Source organism: Rana temporaria, chromosome 5 (assembly GCF_905171775.1).
Source record: "Rana temporaria chromosome 5, aRanTem1.1, whole genome shotgun sequence".
Classification (NCBI taxonomy): domain Eukaryota; kingdom Metazoa; phylum Chordata; class Amphibia; order Anura; family Ranidae; genus Rana; species Rana temporaria.
This window is the reverse complement of record NC_053493.1, coordinates 5,173,911-5,196,240: the sequence shown is the minus strand read 5'-3', so window position 1 is coordinate 5,196,240 and position 22,330 is coordinate 5,173,911. Positions and strand designations below refer to the sequence as shown.

General features: G+C 46.8%; 1 protein-coding gene across 1 annotated transcript in view; it reads left to right on the top strand.

Annotated features, from left to right (window-relative positions):
- The window catches only part of OPLAH (5-oxoprolinase, ATP-hydrolysing), a 105,674-nt gene extending 84,046 nt beyond the window's left edge, over positions 1–21,628 (top strand). The window contains exons 19-27 of the mRNA XM_040352089.1: positions 1,943–2,117; positions 3,985–4,169; positions 7,580–7,726; positions 11,173–11,307; positions 11,403–11,552; positions 15,852–16,009; positions 18,651–18,811; positions 18,892–18,989; positions 20,859–21,628. Coding sequence (XP_040208023.1) covers positions 1,943–2,117; positions 3,985–4,169; positions 7,580–7,726; positions 11,173–11,307; positions 11,403–11,552; positions 15,852–16,009; positions 18,651–18,811; positions 18,892–18,989; positions 20,859–21,008 — 1,359 coding nt within the window. The 3' untranslated portion in view covers positions 21,009–21,628. The remainder of the gene's footprint in view (positions 1–1,942; positions 2,118–3,984; positions 4,170–7,579; positions 7,727–11,172; positions 11,308–11,402; positions 11,553–15,851; positions 16,010–18,650; positions 18,812–18,891; positions 18,990–20,858) is intronic.
- Positions 21,629–22,330: the final 702 nt, after the last annotated feature.

Here is a 22,330-nt window from a genome sequence, read left to right as displayed (position 1 = left end):
AACCCCTTTACATTACACAGCACCCTGCACCTCTGGGCCCCTTTACATTACACAGCACCCTGCACCTCTGGACCCCCTTTACATTACACAGCACCTCTGGACCCCTTTACATTACACAGCACCCTGGACCCCTTTACATTACACAGCAACTCTGGACCCCTTTACATTACACAGCACCCTGCACCTCTGGACCCCTTTACATTACACAGCACCCTGCACCTCTGGACCCCTTTACATTAAACAGCACCCTGCACCCCTTTACATTACACAGCCCTTGTACCTCTGGACCCCTTTGCATTACACAGCCCCCCACAGTTTGTTACACAGACACCCCCCTAACAGTTCTGGACCACCTGCATGTTACACAGACCCCCTCCCTACATTACAGACCCCCTCTACAATACAGACCCCCCTACATTACAGCGCCCCTCTACAATACAGCCCATACAGACCCCTACATTATAGAGATGTGACATGCGGCCCTCGTGCCGCTACGGCCCACCGGGCATATGCCCAGTATGCCCTATGGCCAGTCTGGGCCTAGGTTCAGATGCACCAAAGGTCTCCGGTCAATCCTTGGTGACTTAGCAGAGACTTGCAGCACACCTGCACATGCGTATGGCGGCTTCCTGCACATGTGCAGGCAACGTGAAATTGCAGGACCCCATAGCTGTGTTATCTTCACTGGCCTCAAAGCCCTAAAAAAACATTTTGCGCATTTACATCTAGCTGGCTGTATCTGTAAGACTTGGATGTCCAGAGCACCCCTTACATCGGTAGTCAAGAGTCCCCCCCCCTCCATCATCAGAAGTCAAGAGTCCCCCACCCTCCTTTTACATCACACTGGATTATTTCCACTTTCAGCAGAACACGGAAGTATCTGAACCTTAAACACAAAAATCCAATGTTCTACATTTAACAAAAAATGTATCTTTTGACAATCACTAAGTCACATGCTTGGCTTCCTTCAATGGCAACACAGGGGCCCAGATTCTTAAAGGACTTACAACGGCGCAGCACCATGTATCGTATTGTATCTATGCGTGTCGTATCTATGCGCCTGATTCTTGGAATCAGTTACGCATAGATATCCATTCAATCCGACAGGCGTAAGTCTCTTACACCGTCGGATCGTAACTGCAATTTTTTTTTCCCGCTAGGTGGCGCTTCCGTCGATTTCCGCGTTGAGTATGCAAATTAGCTAGATACGCGAATTCCCGAACGTACGCGCGGCCGATGCAGTAAAGCTACGACGTTTACGTTAGGCTTTTCCCGGCGTTAAGTTGCCCCTGCTATATGAGGCGCAGCCAATGTTAAGTTTGACCCTTGTTCCCGCGTCGAAAATTTATAAAATTACGTTGTTTGCGTAAGTCGTCCGTGAATGGTGCTGGACGTAATTTACGTCCACGTCAAAACCAATGACGTCCTTGCGACGTCATTTAGAGCAATGCACGCTGGGATATTTTAGGGACGGCGCATGTGCAGTTCGTTCGGCGCGGGGACGCGCTTCATTTAAAGGAAACACGCCCCTACCCGCCGAATTTGAATTCCGCCGGGTGATTTACGCTACGCCGCCGCAACTTTACAGGCAAGTGCTTTGTAAATAAAGCACTTGCCTGAAAAACTTGCGGCGGCGTAACGTAAATGAGATACGTTACGCCCGCACATTTTTGCGCCCATCTACGAGAATCTGGGCCAGGGGTCTCTGTCTTACATTCGGTTCATCATCTCCTGAAGTGCTACAGGTAATGATGTCCTCAGAAACCAAAGAAGATCCCTCCCCAGAATCCCCCGAGATTTATAACCCTCCTTAGGTTGGGATCACTTCTCAGACAAGATATTGAGAAATGTGGGCACCTTGTAAACTTCCTCCCCTTTATACCTGTTCCCAGCTCGAGGCCACCTCGTCATAATCATCGAATCTTCTCTTCCTATATGGCAGGTGTTCCGGCCTGAAGCTCCCCGTCCGGTGTTCTTCGTGGCCTCCCGTGGGCACCATGCTGACATTGGTGGGATCACGCCAGGTTCCATGCCACCGCATTCCAAGTCCCTGAAGGAAGAGGGAGCGGTCTTCATTTCTTTTAAGCTGGTGAAGGAGGGAAAATTCCAAGAGAAAGGTCAGAAGGAATGTGATACCAGAGAAGAGTGGAGCACGGAAGGCATTCTGGGAACTATAGCTCTTCTAAAGCTGGCCAGGGGCAAAACTTCCTGGCAGGGCCGGCCTTTGGGGTGTGCGAGCTGTGCGGCCGCACAGGGCGCCATGGGCAACAGGGGCGCCCTGCGGCCACCCAGAGGCATACTAAGGGGTGGGCGAGCCGCCCCCGGGTACCACACACTGGGGCGGTGTCAGACCGGCACCCCCCTCCGCGATTGTTTTACACCCGCGGTGGCATTTTTTTCCTCTGTGTATGTTTAGGTGACCAGGGGACGAGGGGTGAAGATGGGGGGGGCACCACAGGATTAGCTTGCACAGGGCGCCTGAACACCTAAGGCCGGCCCTGCTTCCTGGTTCTGTGTTGATAAAGTAGGGTGATATTGCCAGCTGGACAAGGCAACTTGTTACCTTTCAGCTGTTATCAAACTACAAGCCCCAGTATCTCCTGGCAGCTGTGTGTATAATATATTATATATATTATGGGGCAGATCCACAGATCGAGTACGCCGGCGTATCTACTGATACGCCGACGTACTTTAAAATTTCCCGCGTTGTATCTTTGTTTTGAATCCTCAAAACAAGATACAACGGCATCTGGGTTAGGTCCGACAGGCGTACGTCTTCGTACGCCTTCGGATCTTAGATGCAATTCTTTGGCGTCCGCTGGGTGGCGTTCCCGTCGTATTCCGCGTCGAGTATGCAAATTGGCTATTTCCGACGATCCACGAACGTACGAGCGGCTGTCTCATTCTTTTACGCCATCTCTAGTCGGCTTTTTCCGGCGTATAGTTAAAGCTGCTATTTGGTGGCGTACGCAATGTTAAAGCGGGAGTTTACCCTAAAAATAACTTTTATCCTTAGATTGATGCTCATTTTGTGAGGGGGAATCGGCTAGTATTTTTAAAATCGAAGCCGTACTTACCATTTTAGAGAGCGATCTTCTCCGGCGCTTCTGGGTATGGGCTGCGGGACTGGGCGTTCCTATTTTGATTGACAGGCTTCCGACGGTCGCATCCATCGCGTCACGAGTAGCCGAAAGAAGCCGAATGTCGGTGCGGCTCTATACGGCGCCTGCGCAACGACGTTCGGCTACTTTCGGAAAATCGTAACACGATAGATGCGACCGTCGGAAGCCTGTCAATCAAAATAGGAACGCCCAGTCCCGCAGCCCATACCCGGAAGCGGCGGAGAAGATCGCTCTCTAAAAAGGTAAGTACTGCTTCGATTTTAAAAAAAATAGCCGATTCCCCTAGAAAAAATGAGCATCAATCTAATGTTAAAAATTCATATTTCCGGGTGAACCTCCACTTTAAGTATGGCCGTCGTTCCCGCGTCGAATTTGAAAATATTTTATCTTGTTTGCTTAAGTCGTCCGTGAATGGGGCTGGACGTAATTTACGTCCACGTCAAAACCAATGACGTCCTTGCGATGTCATTTAGCGCAATGCACGGCCGGAAATTTCGGGACGGCGCATGCGCAGTTCGTTCTGGCGCGGGGACGTGCTTCATTTAAATGAAACACGCCCCCCTACTCGCCGATTTGAATTACGCGCCGTTACGCCGCGAGAGATACACTACGCCGCCGTAACTTACGGCGCGAATTCTTTGTGGATTCAAAGATTACAAAAGTAAGTTACAGCGGCGTAGCGTCCCCATACCTGGCAGCATCTGGTATTTCCCAAGGCTTCGACAGACTAAATCCATGCGAAGCTGAGTGTGAGGAGGAGGGCACATTGTCATTGGAGGAGGTCTTCTAAAGAGAACCTGTAGCGCTTGTGTATACTGGCTGTGTCTTTCATACCTGACCTCTCTTGTCTTTTTTTCTTCAGCTGTCACAGAGGCACTGATGGCTCCAGGTTTAATCCCGGGCAGCAGCGGGACACGCAACCTCCATGACAATTTGTCAGATCTGAGGGCGCAGGTGGCAGCCAATCAGAAAGGCATCCAACTGGTGAAGGAGCTCATTGATGTTTATGGATTGGAAGTGGTTCAGGCGTACATGGGACACATCCAGGTGAGTGATTTAGATTGGCCTTTCTCAACCTTTTTAGCCCAAAGGAACCTCTAAAATACTTTCATGAAACCCTTACTAAAACCAGTGGTGGTCAAGTTGCCACCCTTCAGGCTTCTAAAAAGATAATTGGTGTCCTGCTTCTTGGCTTTGCCAAAGTGGCCTTGGTCTTGGAACTATGTAGGTACCATCAAATGGGAGGCCAAAAAATCATGGTGTGACCAGTTTGGTGTGGAGGAACTCAAGTGTCCTGCACAAAGCTCTGACCTCAACCCTACTGAACACCTTTGGGATGAATTGGAATGAGCCAGGTCTTCTCAACCAACATTTCCATCAAGACACGGTTTGACCAGTTTGGTGTGGAGGAACTCGAGAGTCCTGCACAGCAGTGGCTGGTCCATAAGGGGCGCCACCCCCTAATCTCTGTGCGTTGGACCCTAATCTCCATGCTGGGCAGCGGAAGAGGTTCTAATTGGCTTCAAAAAGGGTGGGCTTAGGGCGCAGAGGACTGTGCCCTGCGCCCACCCCCTTGTGACATTAGTTAATCAACATTCGCTATTGTCTTTCTGCTTCTCCTCCGGGCCCATCAGGACAGGAAGCGGATCCTAAGATCAGATTGGCCTGGAGGAGAAGCGACTGGGTTGGTCAGGGAAGCCACTTATGACCTGAATGGGGTAAGTGTTGGGCTGGCGGGTGAGTGAGCGGGCGGGCAAGGTGGAGGGTTTGTTTATTGCCCCTACAGAGCCCTGACCTCAACCCTACTGAACACCTTTGGGATGAATTGGAGCAGTCATTGTGAAACAGATCTTCTCATTCAGCATCAGAACCTGATCTCAAAAATGGGCACAAATGGCCCTCAGACACCCTTCAAAATCTTGTGGAAAGTCTTTTCAGAAGAGTGGAGGATGTTCTAGCCACAATGAGATCCATCTACATATTGATGGCCATAGGGGGGGGGGAGAAGAGGAAACTCTATATTAATAGCCAGCTTTTATAGGTGTGGTGGTCAGGTGTCCACCAACTTTTGAAAATACAGTGGAACCTTGGATTAGGAGCATAATCCGTTCCAGGAGAATGTTTGTAATCCAAAGTACTCGCATATCAAAGCGAGTTTCCCTATTGAAGTCAATGTAAAACGAAAATAATTTGTTCTGCATTGACTTCAATGGCATGCAACACCGCATATGGCCAGAGGCGGGGGAGGCGCTGGAGAGCCTCAGAAACAGCCGGAAAGACCCAAGGACAGCTCGGCTGACCTTGGCAAACCTCAGGCTCGGGAACGTAGTATTTCCAAGTCTTTCCAAGCATTTCCGAATGGCTCTGATTGGCTAAGATCAGCGCCGTTTGGCTCCGGTGCTCCCCCCACCTCAGGCCAAACGCAGTACTGCACACCGATTTGGTCTGAATCCTGCTAGTTTTGCAAGACAACACTCACAAACCGAGTTAGGATTTTTCAAAATACAGTATTGTGAAACACTCGTTAACCGCGTTACTCGCAATCCGAGGTTATAGTGTTTGAGGTACCAGTGGCGGTGCTCAATATTTTTTGGGGGGCGCAAATGAAAAGAAAAAAATGGTAGCCTCACTGTGCCTATCAAACGCAGCCGCTGTGCCATGCCATTAAACGCAGTCGCTGTGCCATCAATTGTCACCACTCTGCCATCCCATCAAACGCAGCCGCTGTGCCATCAAATGTCACCACTGTGCCATGCCATTAAACGCAGCCGCTGTGCCATCAATTGTCACCACTGTGCCATCCCATAAAACGCAGTCACTGTGCCATCAAATGTCACCACTGTGCCATGCCAAACGCAGCCGCTGTGCCATCAATTGTCACCACTGTGCCATGCTATTAAACACAGCCGCTGTGCCATTAATTGTCACCACTGTGCCATGCCATCAAACGCAGCCACTGTGCTAATTGTCGCCTCTGTGCCCATTGTTGTCACTGTGCTGTGCCCTTTGTCGCCTCTGTGCCCATTGTTGTCACTGTGCTGTCTGTGCCCTTTTATTGATGCCACTGTGCCCTTTGCCGCTCTCTGTCCCCTTTGCCGCTCTCTGTGCCCATTGTCGCCCCTTTCCCTGTAAAATGAACTTACCTGAAGCTTCCATGTCCTCCCTTGATGTCGTGTCCCGCTTGGTGACGCTTCAGCCAATCAGGTTCCTGATAACCAGAATCCGGGAACCTGATTGGCTGAAACGGCCGTCAGTCTTTTTCAAGGAACGCAGGGGGCCTCGTTCCGAGAAGAGCCGGAGGGCTGTACTTGGAAAGCCTATGAGAGCCGCTGGCTTTGATAGGCAGTTCCGCTCAGCCAACCAGCTGCCGTTATTCAGGTAACCGGCGCCCTATGTCTGGTTATCTGAATAGACCAGCGGCAGCTGGCAACAAACAATAACATACATCCGTGCAATTATGCACGAATGTATGTTATTTGCGAGAGGGGGTGGCGCTGCAGCGCCCTCTATAGACGGCCGTCGGAACTGCGGTTAAAATGTAAAAATGACATTTTAACCGAATAAAAGTTCTTAAAGGGCCCATTTTTTATTTTTTTGTGACTGCGGGAGGGGGGGCGGCGCCCGTGCGTCCCCGGTTGGCTAAGATCAGCGCCGTTTGGCTCCGGTGCCCCACCTCAGGCCAAACGCGGTACTGCACACCAATTTGGTCTGAATCCTGCTAGTTTTGCAAGACAACACTCACAAACTGAGTTAGGATTTTTCAAAATACAGCGCTCATATTGCGAAACACTCGTTAAACGCATTGCTAGCAATCTGAGGTTCCACTGTCTAGTGTATGGAAGGTGAGGTACAGTGGAACATTGGATTACGAGCATAATCCGTTCCAGGAGAAAGCTCGTAATCCAAAGTACTCGCATATCAAAGCGAGTTTCCCCATTGAAGTCAACGGAAACGAAAATAATTTGTTCCGCATTGACTTCAATTGCATGCAATACCACATGCGGCCAGAAGCCGGGGGCGCCAGAGATCCTCGGAACCAGCCGGGAAAGGCTCGAGGACAGCTCGGCTGACCTCGGCAAACCTCAGGCTCAGGAGCGTAGTCTTTCTAAACATTTCCGAACAGCGCCGGTGCCCCCCCACCTTAGGCCAAACGCGATACTGCACACCGTTTTGGCCTGAATCCTGCTCGTTTTGCAAGACAACACTCGCAAACCCGAGTTAGGATTTTTCAAAATACAGTATTGTGAAACACTCGTTAACCGCGTTACCCGCAATCCGAGGTTATAGTGTATGAGGTACCAGTGGCGGCTGGTGCTCAAAATTTTTGGGGGGGCGCAAATGAAAAAAAAGAAAAAAATATGAGAGTGACCTATTGAATCTGTCATTTTCATAAAGATATTTTTGCCGCAATAGAAAAGGCTTTTAACTCTTTTGGCTTTGGATTTGTCCTTCCTCAGGCCAATGCTGAGGTGGCGGTGAGGGAAATGTTGAAGGCTTTTGCGGAGCGCTGGGAGAAGCAGACGGGAGCGCTGGAAGTGGAATCTCTGGATTTCATGGATGACGGCTCTCCAATCAGACTGAAGGTGAAGATTAACAAGGAAGAGGTAAGAAGACTTCATGAAATAATAAAACTGGACTTTTTTGTTTTGCCAAATTTTTTACTTTTTATAGATTTGCAGCTCTTGGACCATACTACGTTTAGGGGCAGATCCACATAGAAATAGATGGGCGCAGCGTATGTGATAGGGGTGCAACAGATCGTCACCGATCAACGGATCGTCTGCTCCCTGTCATCGGGAGCAGCGATCAGTGTCATGTCACAGTAAGCCACGCCCCCTAACATATAGAATTACTCCCTAGGACACACTTAACCCCTTGCCCACCCCCTACTGGTTAACCCCTTTCCTGCCAGTCACATTTGTACAGTAATCCGTGCATTTTTATAGCACTAATCACTGTATAAATGTAAATGGTCCCAAAATAGTGCCAAAAGTGTCCGATGTGTCCGCCAAAATGTCGCAGTCATGACAAAAATCGCAGATTCCCGCCATAACAAGTAATAAAAAAGCCATAAACCTACCCCCTATTTTGTAGACGCTATAACTTTTGCACAAACCAATCAATATACGCTTATTGCGATTTCATATTTTTGTTAGAAAAAAAATGTAGAAGAATACGTATCGGCCTAAACTGAGAAAAAAAATAGCTTTTTTTTTAAAAAAAAGAAAAAGGGGATTTTTATTATAGCAAAAAGTAAAAAATATTTTTTTTTTTTTCAAAATTGTCGCTCTATTTTTGATTATAGCGCAAAAAATAAAAACCGCAGAGGTGATCAAATACCACCAAAAGAAAGCTCTATTTGTGGGGAAAAAAGGACGTCAATTTTGTTTGGGAGCCACGTCGCACGACAATTGTCAGTTAAAGCGATGCAGTGCCAAATCGAAAAAAGTGGCCTGGTCATTGGGCAGCTGACGTAATTAAATTAAAGACTTTGGGGTAGATTCAGAGGGCAATTACGCCGGCGTATCCATAGATACGCCGCGTAATTGCTAAGTTGCGCCGGCGTATCTACTTTCTGTATTCAGAAAGCAAGATACGCCGACTTTAGCCTAAGATACGACTGGCATAAGTCTCTCACGCCGTCGTATCTTAGGGTGCATTCTGACGCTGGCCACAAGGTGGCGCTCCCATAGTTGTCAGCGTAGAGTATTACATACTTACGCCGATTCACGAACGTACGTGCGCCCGGCGGTAGTTTTTTACGTCGTTTGCGTAAGTCGTTTTCGTCGTAACGTTGCTCATGCTATTAGGAGGCGCAGCCAATGTTAAGTATGGACGTCGTTCCCGCGTCGTGATTTGAAAATGTTACGTCGTTTGCGTAAGGCGTTCGTGAATGGCGCTGGACGCCATTTACGTTCATTTCGAAACCAATGACGTCCTTGCGACGTCATTTACCGCTATGCACGTCGGGAAATTTTAGGGACGGCGCATGCGCAGTACGTTCGGCGCGGGAACGCGCCTAATTTAAATGATCCACGCCCCCTACCGGATCATTTAAATTACGCGCGCTTACGCCGGCCCCTTTTACGATACGCCGCCGCAAATTACGGAGCAAGTGCTTTCTGAATACAGCACTTGCTCCTGTAAGTTGCGTAGGGTAAATACACTACGCTGCGCCGCCGTATCTTTAGGCAGAGATACCTGAATCTAGCCCTTTATTCACTCTTGATCTTATCCAAAAGCCCCCCTCACCTAGGCTCTAGAAGCAGAAACCTGACGTTTCCTTGCTTTTTATTGTGGTTACTGGTTGGGTAGGTTACCACTTATGCCTTGTACACACAATCAGAATTTCCGATGGAAAAAGTCAGATGGAATTTTTTCATCGGATACTCCGACCGTGTGTGGGCCTCATCTGTCTTTTTTCCATCGGAATTTAGAAAGAGAACATGTTCTCTTTTTTTTCGACGGAAAAAAAAAACTATCGAAAATTCCGTTTGTCTGTAGGGAACTCCGACGGAGAGAAAAAAAAAACGCATGCTCAGAATCACGTCGATGCATGCTCGGAAGTTTTGAAGTAAATTTTTCTAGGCTCGTTGTAGTGTTGTACGTCACCGCGTTCTTGACGGTCGGAATTTGGTGTGACAGTGTGTATGCAAGACAGCTTGAACGGAATTCCGTCTGAAAAATCCGTCGGAATTTATACTTAGTTTGATGGGTGTTCTGATGGATTCCTTTCCAGGAACTGGGAACACCTAGTGCTAATGGTGAGGGGGGATCCTGAGGGACCAGTGCCTCCTGGTACGATGGAACCGCCTGGTCTAACTGCGGACTGGAAAGGTGAAGAGCTTGGGAGTGGCGTTTTGGGATTATCAAAGAAACACTGTGGGTTTTGGGTCTTGGGAGTGTCACAGTACCATATGCTTTTTTGATAAGCCAGCGGGCCAGTTTGGAATACCGTATTTATCGGGGTATTGCGCGCTCCGGCGTATAGCGCACACCCCTAATTTTGACCCTAAAATCCTGTAAAAAAAAAAACATTTTATTACATTTTACTACTGAGGCCCCGTACACACGTCCGAGAAACTCGACGGGCAAAACCCATCGTTTTGCTCGTCGAGTTCCTTGTGAAGCCGCCGAGGATCTCGGCGAGCCAACTTTTCCAATTGACTAACGAGGAAATGGAGAACATGTTCTCTTTTTGGCCCGACGAGATCCTCGTCGGTTTCCTCGGCGAAAAGTGTACACACGACCGGTTTTCTCGGCAGAATACGTCTCCCATCGAGTTTCTGGCTGAATTCTGCAGAGAAAACCGGTCGTGTGTACGGGGCCTTACAGTTTTGGTGTCTTGGCTGGCGTCCATCGGCGGCCTCGTCCGGTCCGGTGTCCGTCTGCGGCCTCGGTGGTGTCCTCCCGGCTTCTCCCGCGCTGTCTTCATGTCGAATCCCCGCTTCCCGCGCTCAGTTTGAAGCCTCCGCCGACGTATACCGAGCGCAGTACACTCGGGTATATTCGGCCAGGCTCGGCTTCTCACGCATAAACGTCACAGAGCGTGACTACGAGCGAAGCCGAGCCTGGCTGAATGTACCCGAGTGTACTGCGCTCGATATATGTCGGCGCAGGCATTCAAACACGGTGCGGGAAGCGGGTATCGGCATATATCGCGCACCCACGATTTTGCTCTAATATTCAGGGCAAAAAAGTGTGCGATATACGCCGATAAATACGGTAAGTTTCATATCTAGCTGCAAGGCCTTTCAAAATTACAGAACAGTCCAGTTGAAGGTGACTTCCTACTATTCACTATACCAGTGATGGCGAACCTTGGCACCCCAGATGTTTTGGAACTATATTTTTCCATGATGCTCATGCACTCTGTAGCGTAGTTGGGCATCATGGGAAATGTAGTTCCAAAACATCTGGGGTGCCAAGGTTCCCCATCACTGCCCTATACCATGACTTTGAAAAATTAGATCCTTCACAGACCTATGAATGTTGTATTGTTCCTTTAAACATGGTGGCAGATCTAACCTTTGACGCTTTGTCATTCTAGGGCAGTGCTGTATTTGACTTCAGTGGCTCCGGGTATGAAGTTTTTGGGAACTGTAATGCCCCCCGTGCTATCACCCTCTCCGCTCTCATTTATTGCCTTCGTTGCATGGTGGGGCAAGATATTCCCCTAAATCAGGTATAAGTCTCACAAGTCATAGTCTCCGAACTCTTCATCATGAAAGGAAATCGCAAAAGAGGCCTCACTGTTACATCTGTCCCTCTTTTCTTTAGGGTTGTCTTGTGCCCATTAAATACATCATTCCCAAAGGATCCATCCTGGACCCCTCACCGGATGCTGCTGTTGTTGGAGGAAATGTGTTGACATCACAGAGAATCGTGGATGTCATTTTTAAGGCCTTTCAAGTCTGCGCAGCATCACAGGTGAGACTGTTTAGAGGGAGCTGGGGTTTCCCTGAAAATAAGACCTACCTCGAAAATAAGACCTAGCATTATTTTTCAGGAGGGTTGCAATATAAGCCCTACCCCGATAGTAAGCCCTAGTTTAAAATGCTTATAAAATCCTATAATCCACTCTATTATAGTAATATATATAGGTAGATTCAGGTAGGGGCGCGCTAATTTGCGGCGGCGTAGCCTAGCGTGTTTACACTACGCCGCCCTAAGTAAGAGAGGCAAGTACATGATTTACAAAGTACTTGCCTCCTTACTTAGGGCGGCGTAGTGTAAATGTGGCGGGCGTAAGGGCGCCTAATTCAAATGGGTTGGGGGGGGGCGTGTTTAATGGTAATGAGGCTTGACCTCACGTTTTTGACGTTTTTTTTGTCACTGCGCATGCGCCGGGCGACTACATTTCACAGTGTGCATTGCGGTTATGTACGCCGCACGGGCCTATTGATTTCGACGTGGACTTAACGGCGTAAATCCCGATTCGCAGATGACTTACACAAACGACATTAAAATTTCGAATCTCGCAGCAGGAACGGAGGCCATACTTTAACATTGTTATTCCACCTAATAGGTGGAATAACTTTAGGCCTCCTTGGACCTTACGGAAACGGCGTAAATCGACTGCGGCGGCCGGGCGTACATTCGTGAATCGGGCGTACAAACTCATTTACATAATCGACGCCAACCGCAATGGAAGCGCCACCTAGCAACCATCCGAAAAATTGCAATCTGAGATAGGACGGCGCAAGCCGTCGTATCTTAGATATGTTTAAGCGAATCTCTGTTTGAGCATATGCTTAAACATACGTCGGCGTAGATTCTGAGTTAGGCCAGCTTATCTACTGATAAGTCGGCCTAACTCTTACTGAATCTACCTAATAATGTACAATGTGTGTGTTTCTGTAATAGAATTGCGGGGAAGAGAGCTCCGGCGGGTCACAGTAGCGCAGAGTGGCGCTATAACGAAGGTATTTGGCACAATTATATTACAGAAACACACACATTGTACATTATATAATACTGTGATAGAGTGGATTATAGGATTTTACAAACATTTTAATTCAGTTCACACTGGGGATTCCTGACAGGCAGGGAGGGAGAGGGTAAGAGAAGACGGCACATTACATGGTAAGACCTACACCGAAAATAAGCCCTACTGTGTCTTTTGTTGCCAAAATTAATATAAGACCCAGACTTATTTTTGGGAAAACACGGTATTGTCTTAAAACTTTTTTGTTACCGTTTTGGATAGAGCAGGAAAAGGTTTCATCCTCCAGATAGGGCTAAATTAGATTGGCCTTCTTTAGTCATGGACTATTACTAGTTGAATCCAGTGCCTAGGTTATACATGTTCTACAAAATAAAACCTTATGGGGGTCTCACCCTTGATCCTATCAACATGCATCCTTTATCCAAACTGTCCAAGCTGTAAAAATTTGTGATATGGGGAAACGTGAGCTTGGACTCTTCGCTGAAGCTGTAGAGGTAAGTAGTATGGGGTAATCCTTTGAGTTTGGACTCTTCTCAGAAGCTGTAGAGATGAGTAGCATGGGGTAATATTCGAACTTGGACTCTTCTCAGGAGCTTTAGAAATGAGTAACATTGGGTAAGTAGTGAGCTTGGACCAGGGGCGTCGGGAGGCCCGGGCTTGGGAGGCTGGAGCTCCGATTGGGTCCCCGAAAAGCCCGGAGTCTTAGGTCTCCATTATTAGCGGCGAGCGCCGGGACCGATCTGATCCCGACCCGAGCCTTGCTGAATGTGGCCGAGTCCTGCCGACCCGACGAGTATCATAGCAGTTCCCGCCCTCTGGAGCCTGGGCAACGCCTATGATGGACGTCCCACTGGTCCAATGCTGGGCCTGCGGGATGTGTGATGTCCATCCATAGGCGCTGCAGACTCCAGAAGGCAAGAAGTGGCCGCCGTGCCACTTTCCTGCTCGGCTCTTCTCTCCTCTCCTCCCTGGCCCTCCTCCCCTCATGGAATGACTGACTGCAGTAGTACCTGCTGTGACACCGCTGAGAGGAGGTAGGTCAGACAGCAAAGTGTAATGTGTATGTAAATGTCAGTGTAGGTCAGGTCAGTGTAGGTAGGTTAATGTAGGTAGGTCAGTGTATGTCCGTGTAGGTGTGTCAGTGTATATATGTCACTACCGTCGGTGTAGGTAGGTCAGTGTATGTCAGGTAGTTCAGTGTATATAGGTCACTACCGTCAGTGTAGGTAGGTCAGTGTATATAGGTCACTACCGTCAGTGTAGGGAGGTCACTACCGTCAGTGTATATAGGTCACTACCGTCAGTTTATGTAGGTCAGTGTATGTCAGGTAGGTCAGTGTATATAGGTCACTACCGTCAGTGTAGGTAGGTCAGTGTATGTAGGTCAGGTAGGTCAGTGTATGTAGGTCACAGGCCAGCCAAAAAAAAAAGCCTGCGTCACATACACCACCCCCCCGCTTCTGGCCTTCGACCTCGGGCTGAAGCCCCTGATCTTTTTGCCACCTAGCAACACCCCTGGCTTGGACTCTTCTCAAGAGATGTAGAGATGAGAAGTATGGGGTAATCTTTGAGCTCAGACTCTTCTCAGGAGCTGTAGAGATGGGTAGTGCAAAGAAACACCCCACACTCCGCTTGAGTGCTTTCGTCATATACTGCTTACTTCCAGTCTGAATATAGAAATCAGATATTCCAACTTCTATCAACAACAAACAAGACAAAACTTGTTTGGTTGCTGAACATGAACTGTTTATTAGAACAAGAATACAGTCTTGCATACAGTTGAAGAGGAGGTTCCGCCCTCCTGCTAGTACTACTCTAATACACCTGTAACCAGAAACCTAATTAACATGAGCTAATTAACTAATCCCTTAAAGCAGCCAATGTGACTTCATGCCCACCTGGCTATTGCTGTGATTAATCAGGATTTCAATACAGGTCAGACTTGTTGTCACCGAGCTTCACACAGTAGATTATACATTATCATAAGTATAAACACAGGACACCTTCACACAATAGCAGGAGCTCTAGCAGGAGTCGGCCCATCTCCTACATTGTACAGAGGCCAATGTGATCAGCTCTCTCAACTAACATGTTGAGTTCAGAATCAAACAAACCAAGAATAGTCTTTACATATATCCTGGGAGATATTGTGGATAAATATTACTGTCCCATTTTAAGTAATCCAAGACATATTTTCTCAGTTACCCTGTGCCCCTAATGGACACAGGGTAGCTCAGACATAGGAGGTGCATGGGGAGCTGAAACGAGGGTTTCCCAACCTTTCCAAGGGATTCTGAGATCCATGGGCCCTCGCGACACAGGTAGTATGGGGTAATCTGTTAGCTTGGACTCTTCACATGAGTTGTGTATAAATTTAGTATGGGGTAAAGACTGAGACTTGAATCTTCTCATGAGCTGTGGAGATTAGTATGGGGTAATATGTAAGTCTAAACTCCTCTTACAAGCTGTGGAGAAGAGCAGTATTGATTGTTTACTGAGCTTGTATTAACTGTAGAGAGGAGTAGTACGAGGTAATTGGTGAGTTTGGATTCTTCTCAGAAGCTGTAGAGATGAGTAGTCTGGGGTAAAGTGAGCCTGGACTTCATAGGAGCTGTAGAAATGAGTATCATGGGGTAATCTTTGAACTTGGACTCTTCTCAGGAGTTGTAGAGATGAGTAGCTTGGGTTAATTTGGTAAGCTTGGACTCTTCTCAGGAGCTGTAGAGTTGTTTAGGGTAATCATTGAGCTTGGGACTCTTCTCAGGAGCTGTAGAGTTGTATAGGGTAATCATTGAGCTTGGGACTCTTCTCAGGAGCTGTAGAGTTGTATGGGGTAATCATTGAGCTTGGACTCTTCTCAGGAGCTGTAGAGTTGTATAGGGTAATCATTGAGCTTGGACTCTTCTCAGGAGCTGTAGAGTTGTATGGGGTAATCATTGAGCTTGGACTCTTCTCAGGAGCTGTAGAGTTGTATGGGGTAATCATTGAGCTTGGACTCTTCTCAGGAGCTGTAGAGTTGTATAGGGTAATCATTGAGCTTGGACTCTTCTCAGGAGCTGTAGAGATGAGTAGTATGAGTTAATTAGTGAGTTTGGATTCTTCTCAATAGCTGCAGAGATGAGTAGTATGGGGTAATCTTCTCAGGAGCTCTAGAGATGCGTAGTTTGGGTTCATTTTGTGAGCTTGGACATTTCTCGGGAGCTGTAGAGAGGAGTATTGTGAGGTCAACCATAATTTTTGACTCTTCTTGGGGTAAAAGTGAATTGTTTTGTACTGTACAGGGCTGTATGAACAATGTCACCTTTGGGAACCAGAAGATCGGTTACTATGAAACAGTGGCTGGAGGTGCAGGCGCTGGACAGCACTGGGATGGGAGAAGCGGAATCCACAGTCACATGACCAACACCCGAATTACTGACCCAGAGATCCTGGAGAAGCGGTATGGTGAATAATAGTTGTGTGCGGGGTTAGATTTTATGTACATATTACAAATGTAAGGCTGGGCTAAGGTTACCAATGCACTGAGAACATGAAAGCTGACACTTCTTTCATCCGCTCTTATTTGTCAATGGAAATTGCTTTGGGCCCATTCACACTTTTCAGTTCTGATGCTTATACCTGTGTTTTATGTATATTGCTCTAAGGCAGCCCAGGTGTGAATGGGTCCTCGATACTGCTGGTTCTTGGACTAATTCAAGAATTCTACATTATAGTAGATCCAACTCTTAACTCACATTTTCTTCACTAAAGAACTGTGTATCGTAAAAAATTGCCATGGTTTTCTTTTTCCATGAAATAATTTTTTTTTATTATTATTATTTATTCTTATTTTGTTTTTGCATCTTGCTGTTAATCTCCTCAGCCTCTTTTAACCAATTCCTATCTATATTCCTTCGCTCACCAATATACGATTCCTTAGACAATATTTTACAAATTACAGTGCGAGTAGTGCAATTTTCTAATATAATCAGGTGTAAGTCATCACTTTTTAACATTTCTGGGGGAGGGTCATTTGGTTCACCAACCAATTATTTGAATGGATTTTGAGCCTTAAGAGACGACTTTAAAAATTGGTAGGAAGAGTGTCAAGAGATGACTATCAAAGCCTTCGTGGGGAAGAGCGTCAAGAAATGACCTTCAAGCATTTGGTGGGGAAGAGCATCAAGAGACGAATATCAAAATGTTGGTGGAGAAGAGCATTAAGAGACGACTATTAAAACCATGGTGGAGAAGAACATCAAGAGACGACTATCAAAATCTTGGTGTAAATCATCACTTTTTAATATTTCTGGGGGAGGGTCAAGTGGTTCACCAACCAATTGTTTGAATGGATTTTGAGCCTTAAGAGACAACTTTGAAAATTGGTAAGAAGAGTGTCAAGAGATGACTATCAAAGCCTTCGTGGGGAAGAGCGTCAAGAAATGACGTTCAAGCCCTTGGTGGGGAAGAGCATCAAGAGACGACTATCAAAATGTTGGTGGAGGAGAGCTTTAAGAGACGACTATCAAAACCTTGGTGGGGAAGAGCATCAAGAGACGACTATCAAAATGTTGGTGGAGGAGAGCATTAAGAGACGACTATTAAAACCTTGGTGGAGAAGAACATCAAGAGACGACTATCAAAATCTTGGTGTAAATCATCACTTTTTAATATTTCTGGGGGAGGGTCAAGTGGTTCACCAACCAATTGTTTGAATGGATTTTGAGCCTTAAGAGACAACTTTAAAAATTGGTAGGAAGAATGTCAAGAGATGGCCCTTAAAACCTTGGTGGTTGAAGAGCATCAAGAGACGACTATCAAAACATTGGTGGAGAAGATGAGAAGAGAGATAACCGCTCAGATGAACCAGAGAACTTTTCTCATTGGATTGGATAGCACAAAGCTATGAATAAGCACTGAAGCACAGTGTGAAACGCGTCAGTTTTGTCCTGATTTTTTGCTGTGGCATTTTATTTTTGTGATCAAGTTTCATTAAAAGGAACGTTTTTGGAGAGCGGCTGTCCCAGCTTCTTTTCTCTTCAAAATTGGTGGAGAAGACCATCAAGAGATGACTACAAAAACCTTGGTGGAGGAGACTGTCAAGAGATGACTTTTAACAACTTGGTGGAGAAGAGCATCAAGAGACTATAAAAACTTTGGTGGAGAAGAGCATCAAGAGGCAATGAAAACATTGGTGGAGAAGAGCATCAAGAGGCTATGAAAACCTTGGTGGAGGAGAGCATCAAGAGATGACTTTCAAACCATTGGTGAGGAAGAGAATCCATGACTATCAAAATCTTGGTGGCGGACACTGTCAAGAGATGACTATCAAAATCTTGGTGGGGAAGAGCATCAAGAGACGACTATCAAAACCTTGGTGGAGGAGAACATCAAGAGACGACTATCAAAACCTTGGTGGAGAAGAGCATCAAAAGATGACTATCAAAATCTTGGTGAAAAATCATCACTTTTTAACATTTCTGGGGGAGGGTCAAGTGGTTCACCAACCAATTGTTTGAATGGATTTTAAACCTTAAGAGAGAATTTTAAAAATTGTTAAGAGTGTCAAGAGATGGCCCTTAAAACCTTGGTGGAGAAGAACGTCAAGAGATAACTATCAAAACCTTGGTGGGTGAGAGAGAGTCAAGAGATGACCATCAAAACCTTGGTGGAGGAGAGAGTCAAGAGATGACTATGAAAATCTCGGTGGGGAAAATCGAGGTGCCCAAGGTTTCCAAACGTTTTCATACAAAGGCAGTGAGTTTAGCCATCGGTTTTGGTTTGGGATAGTCTACTCTTTCATTTTGAAATGCTGGTGGGTTGGGTTTTCCAAATTTGGCTATGATCTGTTTGGCAGTAGTAAACCGATAATCTAAAATGTTTCATTTTATATTTATTGATATTTTTTGTATATGATTCAGAAGGGCTTTGTAGAGGTTCTTGTGTATTTGGTTTCCATATATTGTATAAATAATGAAATGTACTTTGGTCCAGAATTTCCAGACAATAGGGAGGGTCCACCATATATAAAGAAATGTACTGGCTTCTGTGCAAGCAGGTTAATTGTTATCAAATACAGAATTCTGCTCTCTCCTATGCAGGTACCCGGTGGTCCTCAAGCGGTTTGAGCTGCGTCCAGGCTCAGGTGGTGTTGGGAGATTTACAGGAGGAGATGGAGTAATCCGGGAGCTGATGTTCAGAGAAGATGTCATTTTGTCGGTTCTCACGGAGCGAAGAGTATTCCGCCCCTATGGACTAAATGGTTATTGTACAAATCTTTCCTTTTCATTCTGCCCTGTGACTGCATTTCCTACTCGTTAATCTCTTCTGTGTTCTCTGTAGGAGGATCTCCTGGAGATGCCGGCCTCAACCTCCTCCATCGCCGTGATGGGAGAACCATTAACCTAGGAGGGAAGACCTCTGTTTCTTTGGAGCCCGGGGTAGGATTAGAGATTGCGTGTTTATTTTTCACTTATTGCAGTTGAACCAGCGACAGCTCTTGTGTCAGAGACTTGTCCACCTTTCCCATGACGGTCATGGGTCACTGACTGCAGGGGAGCGCCCATACGTCAGAGGGAGAGGATAAAGATGGATTGGGGGCTTAGCTTCTGACTTTTAACAAAAAGTCAACATCTGCATATTTGTAATGTCACTGTTGTTTTTTCTTGGGGTCTATCATTTTTTAGGAAGGGTAAAACGAGTATGTATGAAACACCTGATGGGCATAAGTGGCATGATTTAAAAAATATATATTTTTGTCATGAGATGACCAAAGCGAAACTCTGTTTTGATCATTGATCTGCTTCAGCAAAATTTGCTTAAAAAAAATTAACTTTTTGCCTTCCTCGCTTCCCTTCCCACGCTTCGCTTCCCTTGCCACGCTTCGCTTCCCTTCCCTTCCCACTCTTCGCTTCATTGCTTCTCCATTCTTTCCCTTCCTTTCTCTCTTTACCTTCCCTTTCCCCTGCCTCTGTCTCTACTTCTCCCTCTTATCTATCTTCATCTTTCTTCCTCTTCCTTCCTTCCTCCAATCCTTCCCTTCCCTTCTTTAATTTCCTTTCCCTCCGTCGCTTTCTTCCCCTCCCTCACCCTTCTTTCACTTGGACTTCCTCCCTTCTCCTCCCTCACTTGCTTTCCCTTCCTTTCCCCCTCTCTCCCTTCCCCTCTTTAACCTGCCTCTGTTCCTACTTCTCCCTCTCTTCCCTTCCTTCCTTCCATTCCCTCCTCTCCTTACTTCTTCGCCTCTCCTGCTGGGCCTCCCTTTCTTCTCCATTACCTCTTTCCCTTTGTCTCCATACAACTGTCCATCCATTCCTTTCCTTCCCTGGCCTCCACTCCTTCCTTCCTTCCTTCCTTCCCGCTCTCCCTTCCCTTTTTTTTCTACTGACTCTGTCCCCCTTCTACCTTCCTTTCCTTTCTTTTCCTTTTCTTAACCTCCACTCCTTCCCTTCCCTACTTCTTTTCCCTTCCTTTCCCTCTCTCTCCCTTCCCATCTTTTTTTTCCTTCCATTCCCTCCTTTCCTTCCTTCTTATCTTCTCCTGCCGTTCCTCATCTTTCTCCATTCCCTCTTGTCCCCTTCCTTCCTCCCTTCCTCCTTTTCCTTCCCTTCCTATGAGGCACTGCTGGAGCAGGATAGCTGTAAGGTGACCCCCTTCTAGAGGAGAACTAGCTGTCATGTTCCTTCCGGGAATGACCGATCCAAAGCAAGCATTGTTGATAGAACTCCTCCTCTGAATGTTTGCCTGGCCAGCGATCATGAAAGTCTAGAAGGCAAAAGGGTCAAAATGATGGCCAGTCGGCATTTTCAGTAGGAAATGAGCAATGGAGGCCTTTGTTGTCTTTTCCGCAGAGGTTCCCTTAAAAGTGTATGTAACCCCAAGAACAGAATGCAATGTATTGCAGTTTATCAGTCCTTAGATGTGATGACTGTATTAATTTCTTTTATTTTCACCTGGTGATCCTGCCAATAACACACTTCCTGTCCTCGGGTGACAACCCCACCGTACTGTATCTATGGAGGAGCAGGGTAGTCACCCTAGGACAGGAATTGTATAAGGACTACAGAACACCATCCCCGTTCATGGTCATTGTTCGGGTTTACATAACTTTTAAAGGATATCCAGTTTTTTCATCTGGAAAGCGGTTCCTTTTTCACCTCAAGGACCGTTCTTACCCCAGTTTGCCTCTGTTAACAACAATGGGTTTGGCTGGTTTGAGGTGGAATGAACAAGCTAAAAATTGCCAAATGGAAAACCAATGAATGAGCTATAAAATGCATCTTCTGAATATTCCATTCCTCTTTGTCCAGGACATCTTCACCCTTCACACCCCCGGAGGAGGCGGATACGGCGATCGGAACCAAGATGGCGACACCCCAGTGCCTAACAAGAATCCAAACCGCAGCTTTGAGGAACGGGGAAGTGTCTTCGATTACCGCATGGCACAGGAGACCGTATGACGAAACAAAGAGCTGGGGTGGTCACTGAGGCTGGAGACACTGTATACCCCCAGGGACACTGTATGCACCCAGGGACATTGTATGCCCCCAGAGCCACTGTATACCCCCAGAGACACTGTATGCCCCCAGGGACATTGTATGCCCCAAGGTTGCTGGCAGTTGGCAATCATTACTGCCCCCTGGAGGTAGCAGGTGAAGGACAATGGCCCCAGATCTGATTTATCGGGCACATTGGAGCCTTAATGGGTTTTTTTTTTCCCTTATTGTGTATTTTTTTTTGCAGTCTGTGTCCCACCAGGGGGATTCCCTTCCATTTATTTCCTGTCCCAGAGGTGAGCTCTTCAAAGGAGGAGGAAATCCCTTCCTCAACAGGTGTCCCCATTGGAGAATTTCTTTTATATTCCTGTTTTCCCTATATTGAGGACCGACACCTAGTGGTGGTGGAAGGGAACTACTGTGAGGCTCCAAATGTAAAGAGTAGGGATGATCTGAACACCCCCGGTTCGGTTTGCACCAGAACTTGTGAACAGGCGAACAATTTGTTCGAACCCTGTTAAAGTCTATCGGACACGAACATGAACAATCAAAAGTGATAATTTTAAAGGCTTATATGCAAGTTATTGTCCTAAAAAGTGTATGGGGACCCGGCTCCTGCCCCAGGGGACATGTATCAATGCAAAAATATTTTTTAAAAACTTTGATTTTTTTCGGGAGCAGTGATTTTAAAAATAACTTAAAGTGAAACAATAAAAGTGAAATATTCCTTTAAATTTCATACCTGAGGGGTGTCTATAGTATGCCTGTAAAGTAGTGCATGTTTCCCGAGTCTATGCACAAAATGACATTTCTATAGGAAAAACTCATTTAAAACTGATCGTGACTATAATGAATTGTCGGGTCCCGGCAATACAGATACAAGTCATTGAAAAAAACGGCATGGGTTTCCACCCCCCCCCCCCTCCCAGTCCATTACCAGGCCCTTTGGGTCTTCGTATGGATATTAAGGGGAACCCCAAACCAAAATTGTGTGGGGGCCCCCCCAAAATTCCATACCAAGCCCTTCAGGTTTGGTATGGATATTAAGGGGAACCCTGCACCAATTTTTTTTTTTAATGGTCTAGGGGTCCCCCGCAAAATCCATACCAGACCCTTCAGGACCTGGACTCCAAAGCACCATGTCTCCATGTTGATGGGGACAAGGGCCTCATCTCCACAACCCTTGCCCGGTGGTTGTGGGGGTCTGCGGGCGGGGGGCTTATCGGAATCTGGAAGCCCCCTTTAACAAGGGGACCCCCAGATCCCGGCCTCCCCCTATGTGAATT